Source organism: Ambystoma mexicanum, chromosome 4p (genome assembly GCF_040938575.1).
Source record: "Ambystoma mexicanum isolate Mex_15411 chromosome 4p, UKY_AmexF1_1, whole genome shotgun sequence".
Taxonomy (NCBI): Eukaryota; Metazoa; Chordata; class Amphibia; order Caudata; family Ambystomatidae; genus Ambystoma; species Ambystoma mexicanum.
Genome location: NC_090927.1, coordinates 136024778 through 136045656, shown reverse-complemented (window position 1 = coordinate 136045656; position 20879 = coordinate 136024778). Strand labels below are relative to the sequence as shown.

At 49.6% G+C, this 20879-nt stretch overlaps 1 protein-coding gene across 2 annotated transcripts in view; it reads right to left on the bottom strand.

Moving 5' to 3' along the window:
• GAREM2 (GRB2 associated regulator of MAPK1 subtype 2) overlaps positions 1-17473 on the bottom strand; it is a 475556-nt gene extending 458083 nt beyond the window's left edge. The window contains exon 1 of one of the 2 annotated variants that reach the window (XM_069605575.1): positions 17074-17473. In XM_069605575.1, the coding sequence (XP_069461676.1) occupies positions 17074-17185 (112 nt within the window). In that variant the 5' untranslated portion in view covers positions 17186-17473. The remainder of the gene's footprint in view (positions 1-17073) is intronic. The other variant, XM_069605576.1, reaches the window with a different exon arrangement.
• Between the last annotated feature and the right edge of the window lie 3406 nt (positions 17474-20879).

Sequence of the window (20879 nt, the reverse complement as noted above, 5' to 3'; positions counted from 1 at the left end):
GATTTCCCATGGTCTTGTTGGCAGTGCTGGTTGGAGCAAGAGACCCGCCGGTTTCTTTTCATCATGCTTGTTTTGAGTGCAGACTGCACAGGTTTGGATGTAATGCTGGACGTCATCCTTCATCTTCGGCCACCAAAACTGCCTTTGTATGAGGCAGAGAGCATTGGTGATGCCACGGTGTCCTGAATGAAAGGTATCATGACACAGGCTTGTGATCTTTTGTCGTAGTCCCTGTGTGGGGATGACCAGGCCATTATCCTTGAACAAATATCCGTCCCTTGTCTTGAGATTCCATCGATTCTTCCCAATAAACTCCTTCCAGATCCCAGAGGACTGGGTTTATATCCGAATGTCTTCTAGGAGACTGATTGCTTGGGTAACGAATATTGTGTTGGGAAACATCTTTGGGAAGGATCGGTCTTCGAGAATTTCGTAGTCAGGACGTTGGGATAAGGTGTCAGCAATTATATTGTGTGTTCCAGGAACATGATGGATTTGAAACTGGTACTGGGCAAAGAAAAAGGCCCAACAGGCTTGTCAACTGTTCCTACTTTGCAGGGACTGCAGGACTTGAAGATTCTGATGGTCCGTGCGTACTTGAACAGGATGTTTTGCTCCCAGGAGTAGATGACGCCAGTCTGTGAAGGCTTGACAGATCGCTAATAGTTCTTTTTCCAAAACAGAATAGTGGGTTTCACTAGGCGTCAGGGTGCGAGAAAGATAGGTGATGGGATGTTCTAATTTGTCATCAAATTCCTGTTTTAGGACTGCTCCGATGGCGTGGTTAGAGGCATCCGTTTCCACTAGGAAGGGTCGATCAATGTCAGGTTGAGCCAAGATGGGGGCTTGTGTAAACTCCAACTTTAACCATTGAAAGGCCTCGTCCTGGAGTGCTGTCCAGTGAAAGGGAGTATCTTTCTTCAGCAATGCAATGATCGGATGTACTATCTCCGAAAATGAAGGTATGAATTTCCGGTAGAAGTTGGCAAGCCCCAGTAGTTGGAACAGGCCAGGATAGAATGGAGTCTACTTTCGAGCGGTCCATTCCAATTCCCTCTGGGCTAAGGACAAATCCGAGATAGTGAACAGTAGACACATGGAAAAGGCATTTCTCGGGTTTAGCTAGGAGCTTATGTTCACGTCGACGCTGTAAGACTGCTTTAACATGTTCTTCATGCTTCAGATGGTCCTTAGAATATATCAGTATGTCGTCCAGGTAGACTATGACGAAGAGGAACAGCATATCAGAGAACACCTGGTCCATAAAACGTTGGAAGACTGCTGGGGCATTGGCAAGTCCGAAGGGCATACCAAATATTCAAAATGACCAAAGGGTGTTCTAAAGGCTGTCTTCCATTCGTCACCTTCCTTTATACAGATCAGATGGTAGGCATCTCTGAGATCTGATTTTGTGAACACTACAGCTCCTCTTACCGCTTCCAGGATATCCGAGATCAAGAGCAATGGGCAGCAGTCCTTGAGGGTGCATTGATTAAGACCACGATAATCAAGGCAAGGCCTAAGCTCCTTGGTATCCTTCATGGGGACAAAAAACAACGAAGCTCCCGCCGGGGATTTGGATGGTCGTATAGTACCATTTTCCAGGTTGGTATCCAGGTATTCTCGGAGGGCTCTTTTCTCTGGTTCTGATAGAATGAACATCCTTCCAAAAGGAATCACTGCTGAGGGTTCGGTATCAATAGCGCAGTCTTCAGGTCTGTGAGGGGGTAGGGCCTGAACTATGGCAGTCAAGAACACATCAGTGTAATCCTGATAGGCCCTGGGTACCTGGATGATATTCGAGACATTAACTGGGCCTTGCTGGTCAGTTTGCGTATCTTCAGAGGGTCTCGACGAGGAATCTAGGGATAGACAGTTGGACATGCAATGTTCTGACCCAAGAAACAAGGATCCTGCCGCCCAGTTAATGTAGGGGTTGTGCTTCTGTAACCAGGGCATACCCAGTACCATTGGGTAATGGGCAGATCTTATGATGTCGAATTTGATCCTCTCTTGATGATGGTTTATAGAAAGCAGGATCTCTTTGGTTTGAAGGGTTATGGGTCCTGAAGAGAGAGGTCTTCCATCAATAGCCTCTACAGGTTGCATGATGTCTCGTGTTTCATATGGAATGTTGAGGGTAGTGACCCAATCATGATCTATGAATATCCCCATGGCCCCACAATCCACTAGTGCCAGAATGGGATAGATTTCTTTCTTGGAAGGCGATAGAAAGGCCTGCAGAATGACGAGATTGTTTTGTCCAGGAGAGTTCAAGGATGGAATAGATGTGGAGCAAATATCTCTCTCCCGAAGCTGTGTTCCATCTAGGATCGCGAGCTGGCATTTCTTGAACGCTGTGGAGGGGCTATAGGACATTCTCTCACAAGATGTTTATCAAAGTCACACTACATGCACAGCCCGGTGTGAATCCGTCGCATCCTTTCTTGCGGAGTTATTGGTCCACGGAAGGCTCCTAGTTACATGGGTTCTGGGTCTGTGGTCGGGGAAGGAGTGGGCTTAGGTCTAGAGGAGGGTTCTGTAGAGGTCTTTGGGTAGGGCATTTTGGTTTTCTTCTTTTCCGCCTTTCTTTCCTGGATACGAAAGTCTATTTGTAAGTAGAGATCCATGAGAGCTTGGAAGGAACCTGGGCGAGCTACCCTGGCTAGTTTATCTTTTATCTCTTCATTCAACCCTCTTCGAAAGAGGGTAAAACAGGCCTCAGCGGACAAGTCTGCTTCCTTGGCAAGTTGCTTGAAGGGTGTTACATAAGTAAGCATATCCTGGGATCCTTGCTGGAAGTCCAATAGGCGTTCTTGGGCACTGTACACCTGTTCTGGGCAGTCAAACATGGTTGTTAGTGCCCGTACGAAACCATCATAGTCATCCAGGAGGGCGTCACCCGAATTAACTAAGGGAGTTGCCCAAGTTAATGCATTCCCGGAAAGATGTGAAATCATAAAGCCCACCTTTGCCATGGGGGTGGAGAAGTAGTAGGGCTTAAAGGTAAAGTGCACTAAACATGAATCGAGGAATTCACGAAGGTTCTTTGATGAGCCATCATATTTATCCACCACTCCGCCCAGTAACACACTTTACTTGGTCGCAGAATCACGTGACAGGACTAGTTGTTTCAATGCAGCATTTTCAGCCTTATGATTTTGAACTTCTGTTGTTAACTCCTGCATGCAGCACATGAGGTCTTAAACGGCAGCCTCCATTTGCGTAACTGTATCAGTTTGTTGGCATCTCAATCTGTCACAGGTTTCCCCCCTTCTCACCTGTCTGTGTTGCTTGTTCGAGATCTTCGAAGAAGTCTTCTTTTGCACAGTTCGGGTTTTGTATAACCCTGTGCGTGGATCCTCGGTTTCCAGTGTGCGGTTCGTGACCCGTCTCCAGAGCGTTCAGATGTCCGGGAAAAAAGTCCAGGAAAAAAAGGCGAAGAGCGCACTCGGTAGACGAGTGCAAGGAAATCCAGGAATGGAAGGCGAGGACAAAAAGGGGAGGATGAAGGAGAACGAATATTAGGGGACCGGGAACCAGGATTCAGTGGGAATCGCTGTATGAATTACGGCAGCACACGTCTGACTACTGCAAGCAGTAGCGTTGAGACGCGCAGAGCCGCTTGGGCGTGTCTGCTTTGTAGAACGCAGAGCGTACAAAGCGGAGACTGGCAAACAGCATTTCGTGTTCCGCGGCCATGTTGGGAGTACTCCTGCGTTCAGTCACCTATGGATCAGGGACCACGAAGTACAGAAGAGATGCGTCCGGTGGTTCATGACACATTTGGGCTGGTCAGGTATAGCAGTGACTAGGTCTCTGTGGGCAATAGCCCAAAGTGCAAGAGCTCATCATGGGGAGCCGGTGCAATTTCACCTATTTGTCTATTAGGCGGGTCCGGGCAGAGCTTACCTTCTATGCTCGAGTCGGGATCCCATGGAGCCGGCTCGTCAATGATGCCGACCCGTGTTTGATTGCCGGTATCTGTACGCGAGGTAGTGTTAATAATTAAAGGATACCAATCAAATGATCGTTTTCTCACTCTTGATGTTGGCCGATGGGTAACACAATCAAAGTACAGCCTACCTTGTCTTCGGAGCTGCAGGAAGTGATGAAAGTTCACCTGCCGCACTCTCCTCGCGCTTGTAATTAAAAGCTCTTGGAGACCACAGCAGGGAAACCCTCGAAAGGGAAAAACCCTGGGCTGCTTGAGAGCGCTGGTCAATAGAAATTGGGGTGCGTGGCTAGAGAGCGTAGTTTGATCCCCAATGTCTAGCAGGTGTATTCGACTTCACGTGGAGGTAACTATAATATAAGGAGAGAATTACTAAGATGTTTCTGATGGAAAGGTATGTCAAAGGATATAGGAAATGAGGATACCTTTCCGGACTGTATTTCTATTGGAACGGGAGAATAGACGGAGGTGAAGTCCTGCTGTTTGAAACACGCTTGACTCCTTTGGGTAAAAGAGTAAGGAAAAAGAGAGGTTTGCAAGAAGGGAGTAGGAAGTCTTACTCAGAATGCCTATTGAGGAGTTTAGTTTACCTAAGTGGACGAGGACAAGGTTCGTGACTTGTGGAGAAGGGGTTGTGGGAAATGTAGTCTGATACCAAGAATGCTCGTTAGCAGAAAGGAACACAACCTGAAAGGGTCGAGAATTACTAACAGCAAAAAGTAGCCTGATGGGAGTCAAGTATCTGACGAGGTACGCGACCTACTTGAAAAGAATCTTCCTTAACTACGGGGAACGCTGCTTGAAATGGTTCCTGCGATAAGCTCAGGGCCGTGGGAGTTCTCTCTGCGCTCGGTGGGCGCGGAGGAAAAGAAAACCTGGAAATATAAAGGAGATGAAAGTTAAGAAGCAGAGGAGTAGCAGAAAGGTAGGGAAGCTGGAGGAAAGTTCGGAACTATTCGATTACTCACGTAACGTAGCTACAGTAAGCAGTAGCAACGCACCCTCCTCCTGGCTTCTGCTTCAGATGTACCGTCTCCAGGAAAGAGGGAGGAGCCTCTTGTCCGCCATTCTGCTGGACTAGACTGTTACTTTCAGTTCGATGCGCCATTTTGGAAGAACTATACGCCAACCTGGGTTTAAAGCGATATGTTGACGAGATGTGACGCCAACGGTGCCAAACCGACCAAGTCCGCCGTCGATGCATAACAGGTAGTGTACGGCCGCAGTTAATGATGTTGTTCTCTATGCGTCGGAAATGCGACGTAAAGCAAAACTAAACTAGAAACAGAAAACGGACTAATTCATGGTCCGCGCCATATTACATGGGTACATGCCAGAGCGCGGTGAGGTAAAAATAGCTCATTCAGCATGCTTCCGAAAGTTAGAATGGAAGACATGTAACGTGTTAAGGCCAGGGCTAAACCTAAGATTATGGATCTCTTGCCACAGAAAATAAAAGGTGTGACCTAATTTGTCAAAAACACACACATATCGGCAATCCACTAGTCCGGAAGGTATGGACAGCATTAAGAGAGCATGGATGCTGAAGGTCCACCTTGTGGTGGTGGATTAACAGACTGGGAGCTACAGTGTTGTGAAGGGACCTAATATGTATTAGTAAGGGAAAATGACATATTCAGAGCTATAAGTAGTAAGAAACCTTCAATGCTATTAGTAGTTGGGGGTCCTAGCAGTGAGTAGACATCAGGACTCATTCCATTGCTGTGAAAGGGTTGGCAAAGGGAAACATACCACATTACTAAAGATGGTATAGACAACACAACATTCAACAGTACAACATAGTTTGTAAAAAGTCATAATGTGAAGGCAAGGTTGAGTGGGATCAGTTGTAGTGGTTCCCTTCATAGAGTAGCCAAGGTCTGCCAGCTGGTTGGTTCATTCAGACCTATCTTGTCTGTTTTCAAACGGAAAATCCATAGTTGTTCTCTTTTGAAGAGTAGATCATGAATGTTGCCTCCTCGTTTTGGGACATTGATCTTTTCGATAATTGTCCACTTAAAGACCATCGCTCCATGCTGGTGTTCTACAATGTGAGTGACCATGGAAGCAGTTTGTTTTTTGGTGCGGATGCACGACCGATGTTCAGCCAATCTGATTTTGATAGATCGAGTGGTCATGCCCACATATCGCTTTCCGCAGGGGCAGATAATCAAGTAGATGACATTCTTACTGTTGCAATTTGTGAAGTTTTTTTTAAGCCATGCATAATGCCAACTCTTCTTGTTCTTTTTCTTTCATGTGTTGTTCCAATGTAGTATCTCGCTGGATGTTTTTTGCTCTTTTTCTAGCTTGTCTTATCATGCGTTTAGGGTAACCCCGATCCTGAAGTTTACAACAGAGTTGAGCTGATTGTTGCTCCTATGCCTGCAGGGTTGAGCAATTTCTTCGATACCTAAGGAATTGTCCAAAAGGTAAGTTGTTTCTCAGGCTGGGTGGATGATAGCTCGTATATTTTAAGAGAGAATTTCTGTCTCTGATTTTGTTATATACCCAGGTGTTTATTTAGTTGATTCGTATCTCCAGATCGAGGAAGTGAACAGATGTCTTGCTATGTGTTTCGAAGAAGGTGAGGAAGGGATTCTGTTCATTAAGCCAAGTTATGAAGGTGATGAGTTCTTGTTCATTGCCTTGGAAGATCATAAGAACATCATCAATATATCTCTTCCACAGTTTTATGCGTATGCCCCAAGGATTAGTAGTGGGATAGATGGTTTTCTCTTCAAAGTCCGCCACATACAAGTTCGCCAGGCTTGGAGCGAAGGTAGCGCCCATCACTGTACCTGATATTTGTTTGAAGAATGAAGTTTTGTACATGAAATTGTTCTTGGTCAACGCGATCTCGGCGAGTTGCATAATCAGATTGATGGGCGTATCAAGTTGGAGAACCGAGTCTCTCAGAATCTTTTCAATGACTTGCAAGGTCACCGTCTGTGGGATCTTAGTGTATAGTGACTCAATGTCCAGAGTGACAAGTAGCTGACCGTCTATGTCAAAAGGAAGATCTTTAAGTAACCGGAGAGCAGCAGTGGTATCCTTCAAATGTGATTTCATTTTGCTCACTTTGGGTCTCAGAAAAAAGTCAACGAATTCTGACAGTGGCTCCAAAATGGAACCTATGCCTGACACTATAGGTCTTCCGGGGATTGGCGTAATTTCCTTGTGAACTTTGGGTAGGGCATAAAAGGCTGGTCTTTATGGTGTTTTCGGGTTCAAAAAGTCATACTCTTTTGTACTGATATGACCCTCTGCTAGGGCTTCTTCCAGGATCGGTACTATCAGTTGTTTAATATCTTCCATCGGGTCTTTACCCAGTTGCCTGTAGCTTGTTCGTTCCTCTAGCAGAGTTTGTACCATTTGGTTGTAGTCTTGTATGTCTAGAAGGACTGTGGCTCCACCTTTGTCAGCTGGTTTTATCATTATTTGCTCATTGTCAGTCAATGCTCGTAATGCCAGTCTTTCTTTTTTTAGAGATGTTATTAAATGTTTCTGGCTGTTCTTTCTCCAATTCTTCGATCTTCTTAAGTAACACTTTTTCAATAGTTATAAATTCCGGAGTTATTCCATGCGGGGGTGGATAAAAGGTGGATTTCCCCCGAGGTTGGTTGCACTCTTTTCTGGTTCTATGCAGATGATATTGCCAAAGTATTGTTTTAGTCTGATTTTGCGGACTAATTGCGCTACTTCAATTCGAGTTTGAAACGGGTCATGTATGGTGGTGGGGACAAAGGATAGCCCTTTTTCCAGAAGGTCATATTGATCTTTGGTCAATCTGTGATTGGAGAAGTTCATCACTAGGGATTTCTCCCTTGGCTCTTTTGGAGGTCTTGAATTGTTAATGTTAGGGTTTGTATCGATGTTTGTCTGGGATTCGCTAGTACTAGGTCTCTGTGGCATCTCTTGTCTACGATGTACTGGGTTAAATAAAATAAAAAAATAAATTTGGCATTTATATAGTGCTACGAACCCTGAGGTATCTGAGCGCTGCTTATTATTACCCACGGTGCTCATTTATCGACCTCAGAAGGATGAAAGGCTGAGTTTGGCCGTGCCAGGATTCGAACCTGCGTTAGCAAGCTCTGCACGGATGTCAAAGCGAGCGCTCTACTTGCTGTGCCACTTGACCGGCTTGATATCCTTATTGTACCATGTGTCTCTCTTTTTCTTTAGGGCACTTTTTAGGGGGCAGTTGATGTCCGCCCTCGTCCTCTGCTGCGTGTTATCCATGGTGATTGGTTCTGCAATGGTGCTTGCAACTGTCCTCTTCCTCCGTTTCTGGTTTTTCCCTGTCCCCGATGAAAAAATTGGGGTGCTGTGGGGGCATTTTGGTTAAGTTGGTTATTAGGAGCACTACTAGTGCTTGCTATGCTACTGTTGCTACCATTAGAGAACTTATCAATCAGTTACCTACTTGTTGACACATCAATCCTTAAGTGTCTGCCCAGCCCTGATGAATGTGGCTTCTACCTTGATAGTGCCACTGAAACCGGTAGGCTTTTTGCGGCTTCTTTACCAAAAATAACCCAGACGAGTAGAAAACTTGCCTGTAACTCGCTGGGACATTTTTGGTCTACGATTCCCTAAAAAAGATGGGAACCATTTAAATCTCAAACTGGACTCTGAAAAACAATGAAAAAGACCAGAACAGAAAACACATGGGAGAATTGATTTTTAAGAAATTTTTAAATCATCGGATACTACACTTTAAGACAAACCAACATAAGTATCCAAAAGAAATACATATATATGTATCCTCTTTTTACATTCTGTGGATAGAGAAACAAAATAAAAAACTTTTTTCATCTATGAAGCAGTTTTAAAGAAATCCCAAGTACCTCATATGAGGGCGAACCTAACTAAAAATAAAGAATCTGACAAAAATATCCCCTACAGAATCGACCAACCTGAGTTTTCTAACTTATTACGCCCCCATAATTCAGCGCCAAAGTTTGCCGCTGTTTGTGCCGATAGTTTATATATATCGATGGAAGGCTAGCCGTGCCACTTCCATCAGTGTGGGCAAGTCTAAGGCGCGCATCACGTGATCTTTCTGACTTTTCTCATTGATTGATTATTCCATGTGCATCTCCTTTCAAATCTGTTACACAAATAATCATAGTTGGATATTTGGGCAATGGTGGGAGACGTGAGTCCAGTCCTGGTTTTAACTTTGCATTCTAGAACTTGCAGCCCTGGAGGACTACAAGTCCCAGAATACATATTAAAACCAGGACTGGAGTTCCATCTCCCGACAAGTCCGTGCAGGCAGGCACTCAAAGAGGCTACTTATAGCGCCACTGGGAGTTTCATGGTAACAGTAAAACATGTGCTCTTTTAAACACCTTTTGTGTTTTAAATTGCATGGGACATAGACGGGGTGGACAGAATGCACGGTGGGGGGTAAATAACCCATTGTTAGAAGGATGCCCGAGCTTCTTTGTTGTATTTACAAGTGCATAAACTTTACACTTTGGAACCCGGACAGCCGAGTTGCCAGCATAACTTCCCCACGTGACCAAACAGTGTGACCCTGGGCAGAGCCACCATTTTGGGAACGCCTTGGCTAGAACAAACACATACCTGATGTAGGCGCTATACACCTCAATGGCTGTATCAATGCACAGCTATAATCAGCAGATAGGAGTCCATGCCTGCCACAGACCCCACTTACTCCTCAGTTTAGGGCCCGATTCATGGAAATGTACACAGAAATCCCACAGGGGCCGTGCAGCGAGAAGGACACTGCGTGAGCCTGCACGCAGATTAAAAATTGCGTGCCTGTGTAGTCATGGAATTTACTGCGCAAAGTAACCGTATTCGCAAGTCGTGTCTGGAACACCCCCCACGCTCCCCTATGCAAAGCAAAAACAGCCAGGACGGCTACCTTTTTGTGCTCCCCCGAGCGTGAATACACGCACCCTTCAAACAATGAGTGGGGTCCCCTGCAAGCAGGCCTGCATTTCAGGGACCCTGCGCAGAGTCCCCCGTAACCGCATCCGGGATCCCAACATGCATATGAAAAATCTTGAAAAATCTGTGTGCGAACACCCGTCAACCGTACCTGCACCCCGCTACACTGCGTGCACACACCCCTAAATTGGATCGGAATCCCGGTTGCCTACACGCACCCCCAAATCCGACATGCAAATCCACCTCCGTGCTGCTATTTCTATGCGCAAGTGTACTTACACCTGCCTTTGGGAGGCGGATAGTATGAAGGACTTGCGTGGACATTTCCCGGGAGAGAGGTTGCGCGATCGAATCCATTCATACATCTCAAGCCGCGCATTTGTGGACGTGCGAGGGACTGCCTGCAGGCCGTCCCGGGGAACTCCCACCTTTTCTCAGGTTCTTCCTCATTTTTGGTGTTCCGCCCCCCCTTAGTCCTCTGTGCAAGCCACACCCACGCTCTGCATGGAGTCTCGCGCGAGGCCCTCGACAGCTGGCAGAGACGTGCTGAGCCTGCACGAACTCCAAACAAGTCCAACAGAAGTACAGCATTAATTCCATTAATCGACAAACACTAATGTGCGCACAAGATAGCTCAGCGGGTTGAGGGCTCGCTGCTGCGATCTGTGCGTGAGCTGCAGGTCGCAGGTTCAAATCCCAGCAGGGCCAACTCAGTCTTTCATCTTTCCGAGGTCGATAAATAAGTACGATAAATGAGTACCAATTTCGGTTAAGTGATATTGTATGTAAATATGTGCTCTGTAAAGCGCTATGGATTAAGGCGCTATATAAATAACACATCATTATCGTTAAGTACCCTATTTTCCACGCAAATAATTTCCTTTGCGCTCACAACATAATGGCGTACATTTCCCCATAATCAAGGTAGCCTGTGAGAATGGTGACCTTTCTGCATCTAGAGGGCGGTACTAGCACCCTGCACCTGTGGTATTCTGTGTGCGCAGACCACTGCTCCCGTGGGGGCTCCGTCGAAGGCTGCCACTTGCATGCCCTCGGTGACCGTTTGTGGAATAAACGCCTGCGTGGTTTTGGCGGGCCTTTGCGGTGAACTGGCTTTTGCTGAAAATAATGCAAGCATGGGGAGCGGGCGCTGCACACAAGGGCAGTTTGGCGATGCTGTGTGTTCGGTTGAGTGCAGGAGGTGTGCCTCCGGCAGACCCCCACACGGGTGGCGTCGCGGGGGTGGCACTCGGGCGTGCTGCTTAGCATGCAGGGCGTGAGGCGCAGATGGCAAACTCGCATTTCTTTCAAAAACACACACGAACACATGCGCCCGCCAACAAGGGTCCCCTCCCCCTCCATCCATTCAAGAGGCGCCTCCTCCAGAGGGAGGCCGGCCACCTGCGACAATACCCTGGCCCAGCAGCGGGGAGAGAGGCTTGTGGGAAGGGGCAAGAGGAGGACTGCCCTGGAGGAGAGTGGGGCGAGCACGGGGCTGGGGGTGCATGCAAAACGCGGACAGAGCAAGTGAGCGTGGAGCCGAAGACTGCATTCAAAGACGGACAGCACTCGTGGGATGGCGGCCTGAGAGCAGTGGAGGGGCCATGCAGAGACTGGCAGAGATGTGGGATGGAGAGGAGTGGTCCTCGGAAGTCAGACAGAGCTCTGTGTGGAGGGGTCCAGCGCAGGAGATATACTGAGCGAAGTCTGCTCTGTAGGGATGAGACGGGGGCCATGGGAGTGCCCATGCAGAGATTGACGGAGCTCTGGGGGAGCTGATAGCATAAGTGTAACCATGCAGAGGCTGACAGAGCTCTGGGGGAGCTGATAGCATAAGTGTGACCATGCAGAGATTGACGGAGCTCTGGGGGAGCTGATAGCATAAGTGTGACCATGCAGAGATTGACAGAGCTCTGGGGGAGCTGATAGCATAAGTGTGACCAGTCAGAGATTGACGGAGCTCTGGGGGAGCTGATAGCATAAGTGTGACCATGCAGAGATTGACGGAGCTCTGGTGGAGCTGATAGCATAAGTGTGACCAGGCAGAGATTGACGGAGCTCTGGGGGAGCTGATAGCATAAGTGTGAACATGCAGAGATGGACGGAGCTCTGGGGGAGCTGAGCGCAAAAGTGTGAGCAGGCAGAGATTGACAGAGCTCTGGGGGAGCTGATAGCATAAGTGTGACCATGCAGAGGCTGACAGAGCTCTGGGGGAGCTGAGAGCATAAGTGTGACCAGGCAGAGATTGACAGAGTTCTGGGAGAGCCAATAGCATAAGTGTGAGCAGGCAGAGATTGACAGAGCTCTGGGGGAGCTGATAGCATAAGTGGAACCATGCAGAGACTGACAAAGCTCTGGGGGAGCTGATAGCATGAGTGGAACGATGCAGAGATTGGCAGTGCCCTGGGGGAGCTGATAGCATAAGTGGGAGCATGCAGAGATTGACGGAGCTCTGGGGGAGATGATAGCATAAGTGTGAGCAGGCAGAGATTGCCAGGGCTCTGGGGGAGCCGATAGCATAAGTGTGAGCAGGCAGAGATTGACGCCGCTCTGGGGGAGCTGATAGCATAAGTGTGACCATGTATAGACTGGCAGAGCTCTGGGTGAGCTGATAGCATAAGTGGGAGCATGCAGAGATTGACGGAGCTATGGGGCAGCTGATAACATAAGTGTGACCATGTTGAGACTGACAGAGCTCTGGGGGAGCTGATAGCATAAGTGTGAGCAGACAGAGATGGACAGAGCTCTGGGGGAGCTGATAGCATAAGTGGAACCATGCAGAGACTGACAGAGCTCTGGGGGAGCTGATAGCATAAGTGGAACGATGCAGAGATTGACAGTGCCCTGGGGGAGCTGATAGCATAAGTGGGAGCATGCAGAGATTGACGGAGCTCTGGGGACCTGATAGGATAAGTGTGAGCAGGCAGAGATTGCCAGGGCTCTGGGGGAGCCGATAGCATAAGTGTGAGCAGGCAGAGATTGACGACGCTCTGGGGGAGCTGATAGCATAAGTGTGACCATGTAGAGACTGCTAGAGCTCTGGGTGAGCTGATAGCATAAGTGTGACCATGTTGAGACTGACAGAGCTCTGGGGAAGCTGATAGCATAAGTGTGAGCAGACAGAGATTGACAGAGCTCTGGGGGAGCTGATAGCATAATTGTGAGCAGGCAGAGATTGACAGAGCTCTGCGGGAGCTGATAGCATAGGTGTGGCCATGCAGAGGCTGACAGAGCTCTGGGGGAACTGATAGCAAAAGTGTGAGCAGGCGGAGATTGCCAGAGTTCTGGGGGAGCTGATAGCATAAGTGGAACCATGCAGAGACTGGCAGAGCTCTAGGGGAGCTAATTACATAAGTGGAACCATGCAGAGACTGACAGGGCTCTGGGGGAGCTGATAGCATAAGTGGAACGATGCAGAGACGGACAGTGCCCTGGGGGAGCTGATAGCATAAGTGTGAGCAGGCAGAGATTGACAGAGCTCTGGGGGAGCTGATAGCATAAGTGTAACCATGCAGAGACTGACGGAGCTCTGGGGGAGCTGATAGCGTAAGTGTGAACAGGCAGAGATTGACGGTGCTCTGGGGGAGCTGATAGCATAAGTGTGACCATGTAGAGACTGACAGAGCTCTGGGGGAGCTGATAGCATAAGTGGAACCATGCAGAGACTGACAGAGCTCTGGGGGAGCTGATAGCATAAGTGGAACGATGCAGAGACTGACAGTTCCCTGGGGGAGCTGATAGCATAAGTGGGAGCATGCAGAGATTGACGGAGCTCTGGGGGAGCTGATAGCATAAGTGTGAGCAGGCAGAGATTTCCAGAGCTCTCGGGGAGCCGATAGCATAAGTGTGAGCAGGCAGAGATTGACGGTGCTCTGGTGGAGCTAATAGTATAAGTGTGACCATGTAGAGACTGACAGAGCTCTGGGTGAGCTGATAGCATAAGTGGGAGTATGCAGAGATTGACGAAGCTCTGGAGGAGCTGATAGCATAAATGGGACCATGTTGAGACTGACAGAGCTCTGGGGGAGCTGATAGCATAAGTGTGAGCAGACAGAGATTGACAGAGCTCTGGGGGAGCTGATAGCATAAGTGTGAGCAGGCAGAGATTAACAGAGCTCTGGGGAGGCTGATAGCATAAGTGTAACCATGCAGAGACTAACGGAGCTCTGGGGGAGCTGATAGCATAAGTGTGAACAGGCAGAGATTGACGGCGCTCTGGGGGAGCTGATAGCATAAGTGTGACCATGTAGAGACTGACAGAGCTCTGGGTGAGCTGATAGCATACGTGGGAGCATGCAGAGATTCACGGAGATCTGGGGGAGCTGATAGCATAAGTGTAAACATGCAGTTACTGAAGGAGCTCTGGGGGTGCCGATAGCATAAGTGTGACAGGCCGAGATTGACGGAGCTCTGGGGGAGCCGATAGCATAAGTGTAAACATGCAGAGACCGATGGAGCTCTGGGGAGCCGATAGCATAAGTGGGACCATGCAGAGATTGACGGAGCTCTGGGGGAGCTGATAACATAAGTGTGACTAGACAGAGACTGACGGAGCTCTGGGGAGCTGATAGCATAAGTGGAACCATGCAGAGACTGACGGAGCTCTGGGGAAGCCGATAGCATAAGTGTGAACATGCAGAGACTGAAGAAGCTCTGGGGGAGCCGATAGCATACGTGTGACCATGCAGAGAATGATGGAGCTCTGGGGGAGCTGATAGCATAAGTGGAACCATGTAGAGATTGACAGAGCTCTGGGGGAGCTGATAACATAAGTGTGAACATGCAGAGATTGACTTCGCTCTGGGGGAGTTGATAGCATAAATGTGACTAGGAAGAAACTGACGGAGCTCTGGGGGAGCTGATAGCATAAGTGGAACCATGCAGAGAGTGATGGAGCTTTGGGGAGCTGATAGCATGAGTGGAACCATGCAGAGATTGGCAGAGCTCTTGGGGAGCTGATAGCATAAGTGTGACCATACAGAGATTGACGGAGCTCTGGGGGAGCTGATAGCATAAGTGTGACCAGGCAGAGATTGACTGAGCTCTGGGGGTGCTGATAGCATAAGTGGAACTATGCAGAGACTGACAGAGTTCTGGGGGAGCTGTTAGCATAAGTGAAACCATGCCGAGCTTGACGGAGCTCTGGGGGAGCTGATAGCATAAGTGTGACTAGGCAGAGATGGACGCAGCTCTGGGGGAGCTGATAGCATAGGTGTGAGCAGGCGGAGACTGACAGAGCTCTGGAGGAGCCGATAGCATTAGTGTGAGCAGGCAGAGGTTGACAGAGCTCTGGGGGAGCTGAAAGCATAAGTGTGAGCAGGCAGAGGTTGGCAGACCTCTGGGAGAGATGATAGCATAAGTGTGAGCAGGCAGAGGTTGACAGAGCTCTGGGGGAGCTGATAGCATAAGTGTGAGCAGGCAGAGGTTGGCAGAGCTCTGGGGGAAGATGATAGCATAAGTGTGAGCAGGCAGAGATTGACAGAGCTCTGGGGGAGCTGATAGCATAAGTGGAACCATGCAGAGACTGACTGAGCTCTGGGGAGCTGATAGCATAAGTGTGAACAGGCAGAGACTGTCGGAGCTTTGGGGGAGCTGATAGCATAAGGTTAATCAGGCAAATCCGACACTGCTTGCAGGGGTAAGAGAAAGGGGGAGGGCATGCAAAGGCTGGAGTGACTGCGACAGGGGAGTGCCCATGCAGAAACTGGCAGAGCTCGGAGGAAGCTGATAGCAGAAGAGTGACAATGCAAAGAGTGACAGTGCTGATGCGGGTGATAGCAAGAGTGGCGGGGGCATGCAAAGCCATGGGTAGGGGGTGAGACCAGAGGAGGGTTAGGAGTCGATTAGGGGAATGTCACGGAGGGCCTCGGCGGATAGGGGTGGGGGGGCTTGGAGGCTATTACAGCCTTCTATGTGGACTGAGGCTGGGGCAAGGGGAGGGACAGTGTGGAGGGTGACAGAGCCGCGATGGGTGGGGCAGATTTTAAATGAGGGGGCCTGATTGAAGCAGTAGGCGAGACATAGGAGGGGCTAAGAGGAGAGTGATAAAGCTGAGGCGGGAGAGTGCAAGGGGCCTTGGGACAGGTGGGGGGCGCAGGCATCACTGCGTGGGGGCTGGGTTCAGGCAGAGGCTGGCCCATGCACAGCCCTGCAGACCGCGGCTGAGTGGAGGGAGTCTGTGGGCACCGAGTGGCGCCGAGAGTGAATCAGACGAGGGAGTTCTATGAGAGGGAGTGACCATGTGAGAGCACAAGAGTGACCATCGGCTCTGCCCGGCCTGTGCTGGTGAGAGAGGGCGGGTGAATGCTGAAAACAGCGGGAGGGGGGCTCATGCAACGCCCGGGAGAGCTGGGATAGGAAGAGGGGATGGGTTTACAGGAGGGACCATGACGCGAAGAGAGAGGCTCGAGAGGAAGAGGAGGGGGCGCCCCTAGCACCGGAGGACGGCTGCTGGAAATGAAGAGTCTGTGGTAGTTGAAAGAAGGGGGGGGGGGTAAGTGCAGAGGACAGGGTCCTACCCGACAACGGACCTGGCCAGTGGACGGGGGTAGGTGGGGAGGGGGCAACGATGGGCTCGCGAAGGCTTGGAAATCAGCGGATGGGGGGGTGGTGGCAGCACGAGGGGGCGGGGGTGCGAAGTCCCTGAGAGCTGCGGGTGAAGAGGTGGCTACAGGCAGGGAGAGGGTGCGCGATGCCTGGCATAGCGCCTCGCACCGACACTCGAAGCGAGGCTATCTAGGAGCATTGTTGATTTGCCGGCATTGAAGTCTGGCCCCACTCTCCCTGCCCTCTGCCAACCAGGGATGCAGTGCAACACACCACTGACCCTCAAAGCCTCCACAGTAGCGCCTAGAGGCTGGAATGAACACTGTGCAAGTGGAGACTGGAAGGGGAGATGTGCGGAGGTTCTGCGTGCGGGCGGCACTCGCGGCAAGTTTTGAGGAAGCGGCCCTGTACCAGGCTTTATAACCATAGCATGATGGAGAAAAGTGCGATGCCCCAATAACTCTGACCCCCCACCCCCCCACGCCCCCATTCAGAGCACTGTCACTGGCAGGGGGGCGGGTTTCAGACTTTCCAACTATTGCACACGGTGTATGCCCGTACGTCCTGCTTGATGCATGCAACTTTCTCCCCCCCACCTCACACACCCGTGGCCCCCACCGCAGCGCCCAGCCGGCCCCCTCTACCTTGTCCAGGGCGCACCAGGGTGGGCAGGCGGAATTTACTGACGATCGTGTCCAGAGGCAGCGCCACGGAGCTCCAGCTGAGGTCTACCAAGCTGGCGGCCAGCTTCTCCATCTTCCCTCCTCCTCCTCCGGCGGCTGCAGCATCCCCCCTGCCTGGGGGGGGGGTCTCGTGTCCGGGCTAGGGGGCTCGTGCGGAGCTGCTCATCGCCGCCCCGCTCATCCTCGGGGGCTCCCAGGAGCGGGGCGCGCACCGACTGCTCCCCCTGACTGCATACTGCTGCTGCGGAGGGTCCTGCACACTGTCACTGGGGGGCGCGGGGTGTGTGCGGGGCCTCCCCCTGCTCCGCCCCTCGCCGCATCCTCCCACCACCAGTCAGAGGGGCCAGTGGCAGCGTCCTCGTTCTCACGGAGCGGCCACCCGCCCACCCGCTACGCAAGGCGGCGCAGGAACCACCTGCTCCGTGCGGCACCAACACACACACCTCTAACATATACATCACTCGGGCACACACGTGTACCTCCAACCACATATATACAATACATGTGAGAGACCTGGGGTTGGACCGTAAACACTAGTACGACTGGGGAGTTTGCCATAACCCCACTCCCCAACGTCCCTACTGTGTCCCAATGCACAACTCCTCCTAATGCAAAGGCAAGCAAGGGATTTCAAGAACATCATATTCGCTGTTTGGTAGCGAGGCTGAACTCTCAGGCTGAACTCTATGGAAGACAGTTGGGAAGGCTCGGATTACAGCATAGAAGGACTATGGCAGGTGATTATCAAAATATACGTTTTCATTTACCCCCATAAAACCCACACAATTACCCTTTAGCAAAACTATGGCTAATAAAAGACATCAGAAAAGCTGCAGTTGTTCTAAAAACATTAGCAAGAATTAGGTTTAAAAAAGGAAGCACCGGAGGCTCGGCGCGCGTTGGTGCGCAAAGTTTTGTGACCCTGGCTTCCGGCGCCACGGCACAGACTGCGAGTGGGAAATACAGGCTGAAGAGAACCTCAACACTGCATTCCGCTCCAGCATTCGCCATTGGGAATTGCGGAAACCCTTAGGGAGTGATAAGTCCCTACGTAGTCTCTAGCCCCGCTGGCGTCTTGGGACCCAATTCTCAAAGCTTCACACTGGAGCAAATCGGCTGATTCCCACGAGCATCTCAGATTTGCACCTTCTGCCTGATTCCCGAAGCCTAAAACTGGCGCACATCTGGAGCAGCCCGCAGCATATCTAAGATGCCCGGGAGCAAACCTTTGTGAATCACATTTGCACGTAGGCATCTCAAATGACTATGCACTGACTTGGCACGGAAAAAATACACTTTGAACAGTTCCATGAATCAGGGTTTGTGTCGGCAATGCAAAGTCACTTTGAACCGTGCAAATAACTCCATGAATCAGGCCCTTAGTCTTTGTGAATCAGGTACAAGTGAGCAGATCGGAGATGCTGAGGACATTGCGTCCTTTGCACCAGTGCAAATCTTTGTGAATCGGACTTCATGAACACTTCTGCATATCTAGGCTTACTTGTAGGTACTCTCAGAGCGAGGTGGTTTGTAGCATACAAAGATTTGGCACTCATAGTCCAGGTGGCAAGGGTCTACACAACGATGCCGCCAATAGAAAATCCTACATATCCACATGCCCTTGGCATAAGTGGGGCACTCAATCTCACCTGGTTTTGCCCTTTGCATTCAAGCTCTTTGCGTGGCATTCCCAATGAGGGAGCCAAAACTACAAGGCCCAGAATGGCATTAAACAGATGGCCTGGGGGAGCCTCTCTGGAACGACATGGGTCATGTTGTCACCTATGGCACTATTGGAAATGGAAACAAATGGAAAGGGCATCCCACAAAGGCCGGGGTAGGGGGTGGAGTTTGGAGGAGGGGCAGAGTTCCGAGGATGCTGGGTTCAGAGGGGTAGAGCAGGCAGTTGAACTCAAAGGAAAGGTTCTAAATAATAGTCTTAAAAAAGTGCAATTTAATGCCGCTTCTTTCCAAACTCCGCACTGTACACCAATTCCACTTTCAGTCACTTCCATGGCAGTGGTGCACCCAAAATATGTTATCATTGCCCCTTTAAAATCGTGGTGGGATCCCATCACCAAAAAAAAGAACCTGAGAAATGATATCTTCCAATAACTACGTTGGCAAAGTGTCCGCTCACGCCTAGAATATGTGCAAAGTATAAAAGGTGCTCACCTTTTAAACCCAGCAATCTAAGTGGAATATTCCATGGAAAACCAAATCTAAATATGAGGCTCTGATGTCAATTGTATGTGGTCTTGTGTGTAAGCGTCAACACTGGGAACGTGACAACATGGGTGAAATCCTGGTAGCCAAACACGTGAGCAAGCATGCCGGCCTTAAAAACGTGCAAGGGGTGTTGCGTCTGCCATCTGAAAAAAAGCGTCACTGCCCACCCACATGTATCCTTTACTAGCACATGGCTACAATCACTAACCGCTCCAATCTCAATATTCATGGCTCACTTGCACTCTCATCATCTTCGCTCCTCACCCCCCTGTTTGGCTTTGAACTGCACTCTGCTTTATAAAGATGGCTTTTGCTCTTGTGGTGCAGAGCGCTAAGTGCATAAGGCATTGTGCTCTGGCTGCTGGTATTTCTGTTGCTACAAATGTCCTGGAGGCGCTCATGGTGTAGGGGATGAGAGGGCACACATAACAGCTCCCCCCACTTTGGTCATGTGCTGGTACAACATGTTATTGGTGATGTGGGCTAAAACGGTCATATAAGCATTTACATGTTTGAAATTTGTGTTAACGCTTCGCTTCAGCCTTTTTACTTCTAGGGCAGCGCTGGTGACCAGCTGAGTCATAGCTTCGGTCTCTGATGGAACGAGTGTTATGTTGGCATATGCCTGGCATATCTCTGTAGTGGCTAGAGGGTAAAGAGGCAGAGACAGCAGAATGCAAAGTATCTCAATACAATAGCTCTCCTAGCAGTGTCCATGTGTTGCATGTATGTATGCCCTCGGTGTTGTCCATGAGCTCGGAATTGGTGCTTACCAAAATTCACAACCTTTGGTACCATCATCGTTATACGTGGCAAGCGTTTCTAGTAAAATAATTGTACTAATATGGCATCAAAGATTCTCCCAAAAATGAACAAAACTACTAATCAAGACGATAATAGGCACATCACTCCTCTTGAGTATCAAAAAGCTGCTTGTAACGTAGATAAGGTAATCATAAACAAGGAGTTTTACTGGCTACATTCAATCCTTGTCCCTGTATATTCGAAAGTGCTTCTCTGTTGTATTGTGCAAGTACAATAATGCGCATAGAAACTCGTTTCATGCAGGTGTGCTGGTTGCTTAGTGTAAAAAGGACAGTGTGCCTAAACTAAATGTCTATATGTGCCTGTCTAGTCCGGGAGCGTGTCTGAATCTGTCGCTCTGCTTCTTCTTCTCCTTGCACTGCACCATCTGCATCCTGGACCAGGGGGGTCTCACCTCTGCAGGGCTTGGCGTCTCCCAGATAAATCTAAGCCTTCTTCCCTACCACCTTCACAGCCTTCTCAGAGGCTTTCTCTACACTGAATGGACTCCTGAAGCAAGGCTTGTGCCAGCCTCTGTTTAAGTTTCGTAACAGGACCAGATCCCCTGGATAGAGAGGAGGGGCTTTGAGTAGTTCCTGTGGTTCTACTTATGTGCTGTCCTCATCATTCTTCTGCGACCTCCCCTGCCAAGCCTGTAGCAGTGAGAAATAAAAGTAGCACTAGCCATGATCGAAGTGAGTTTACATTTAATCCCCCAATACAACAGCAGCATT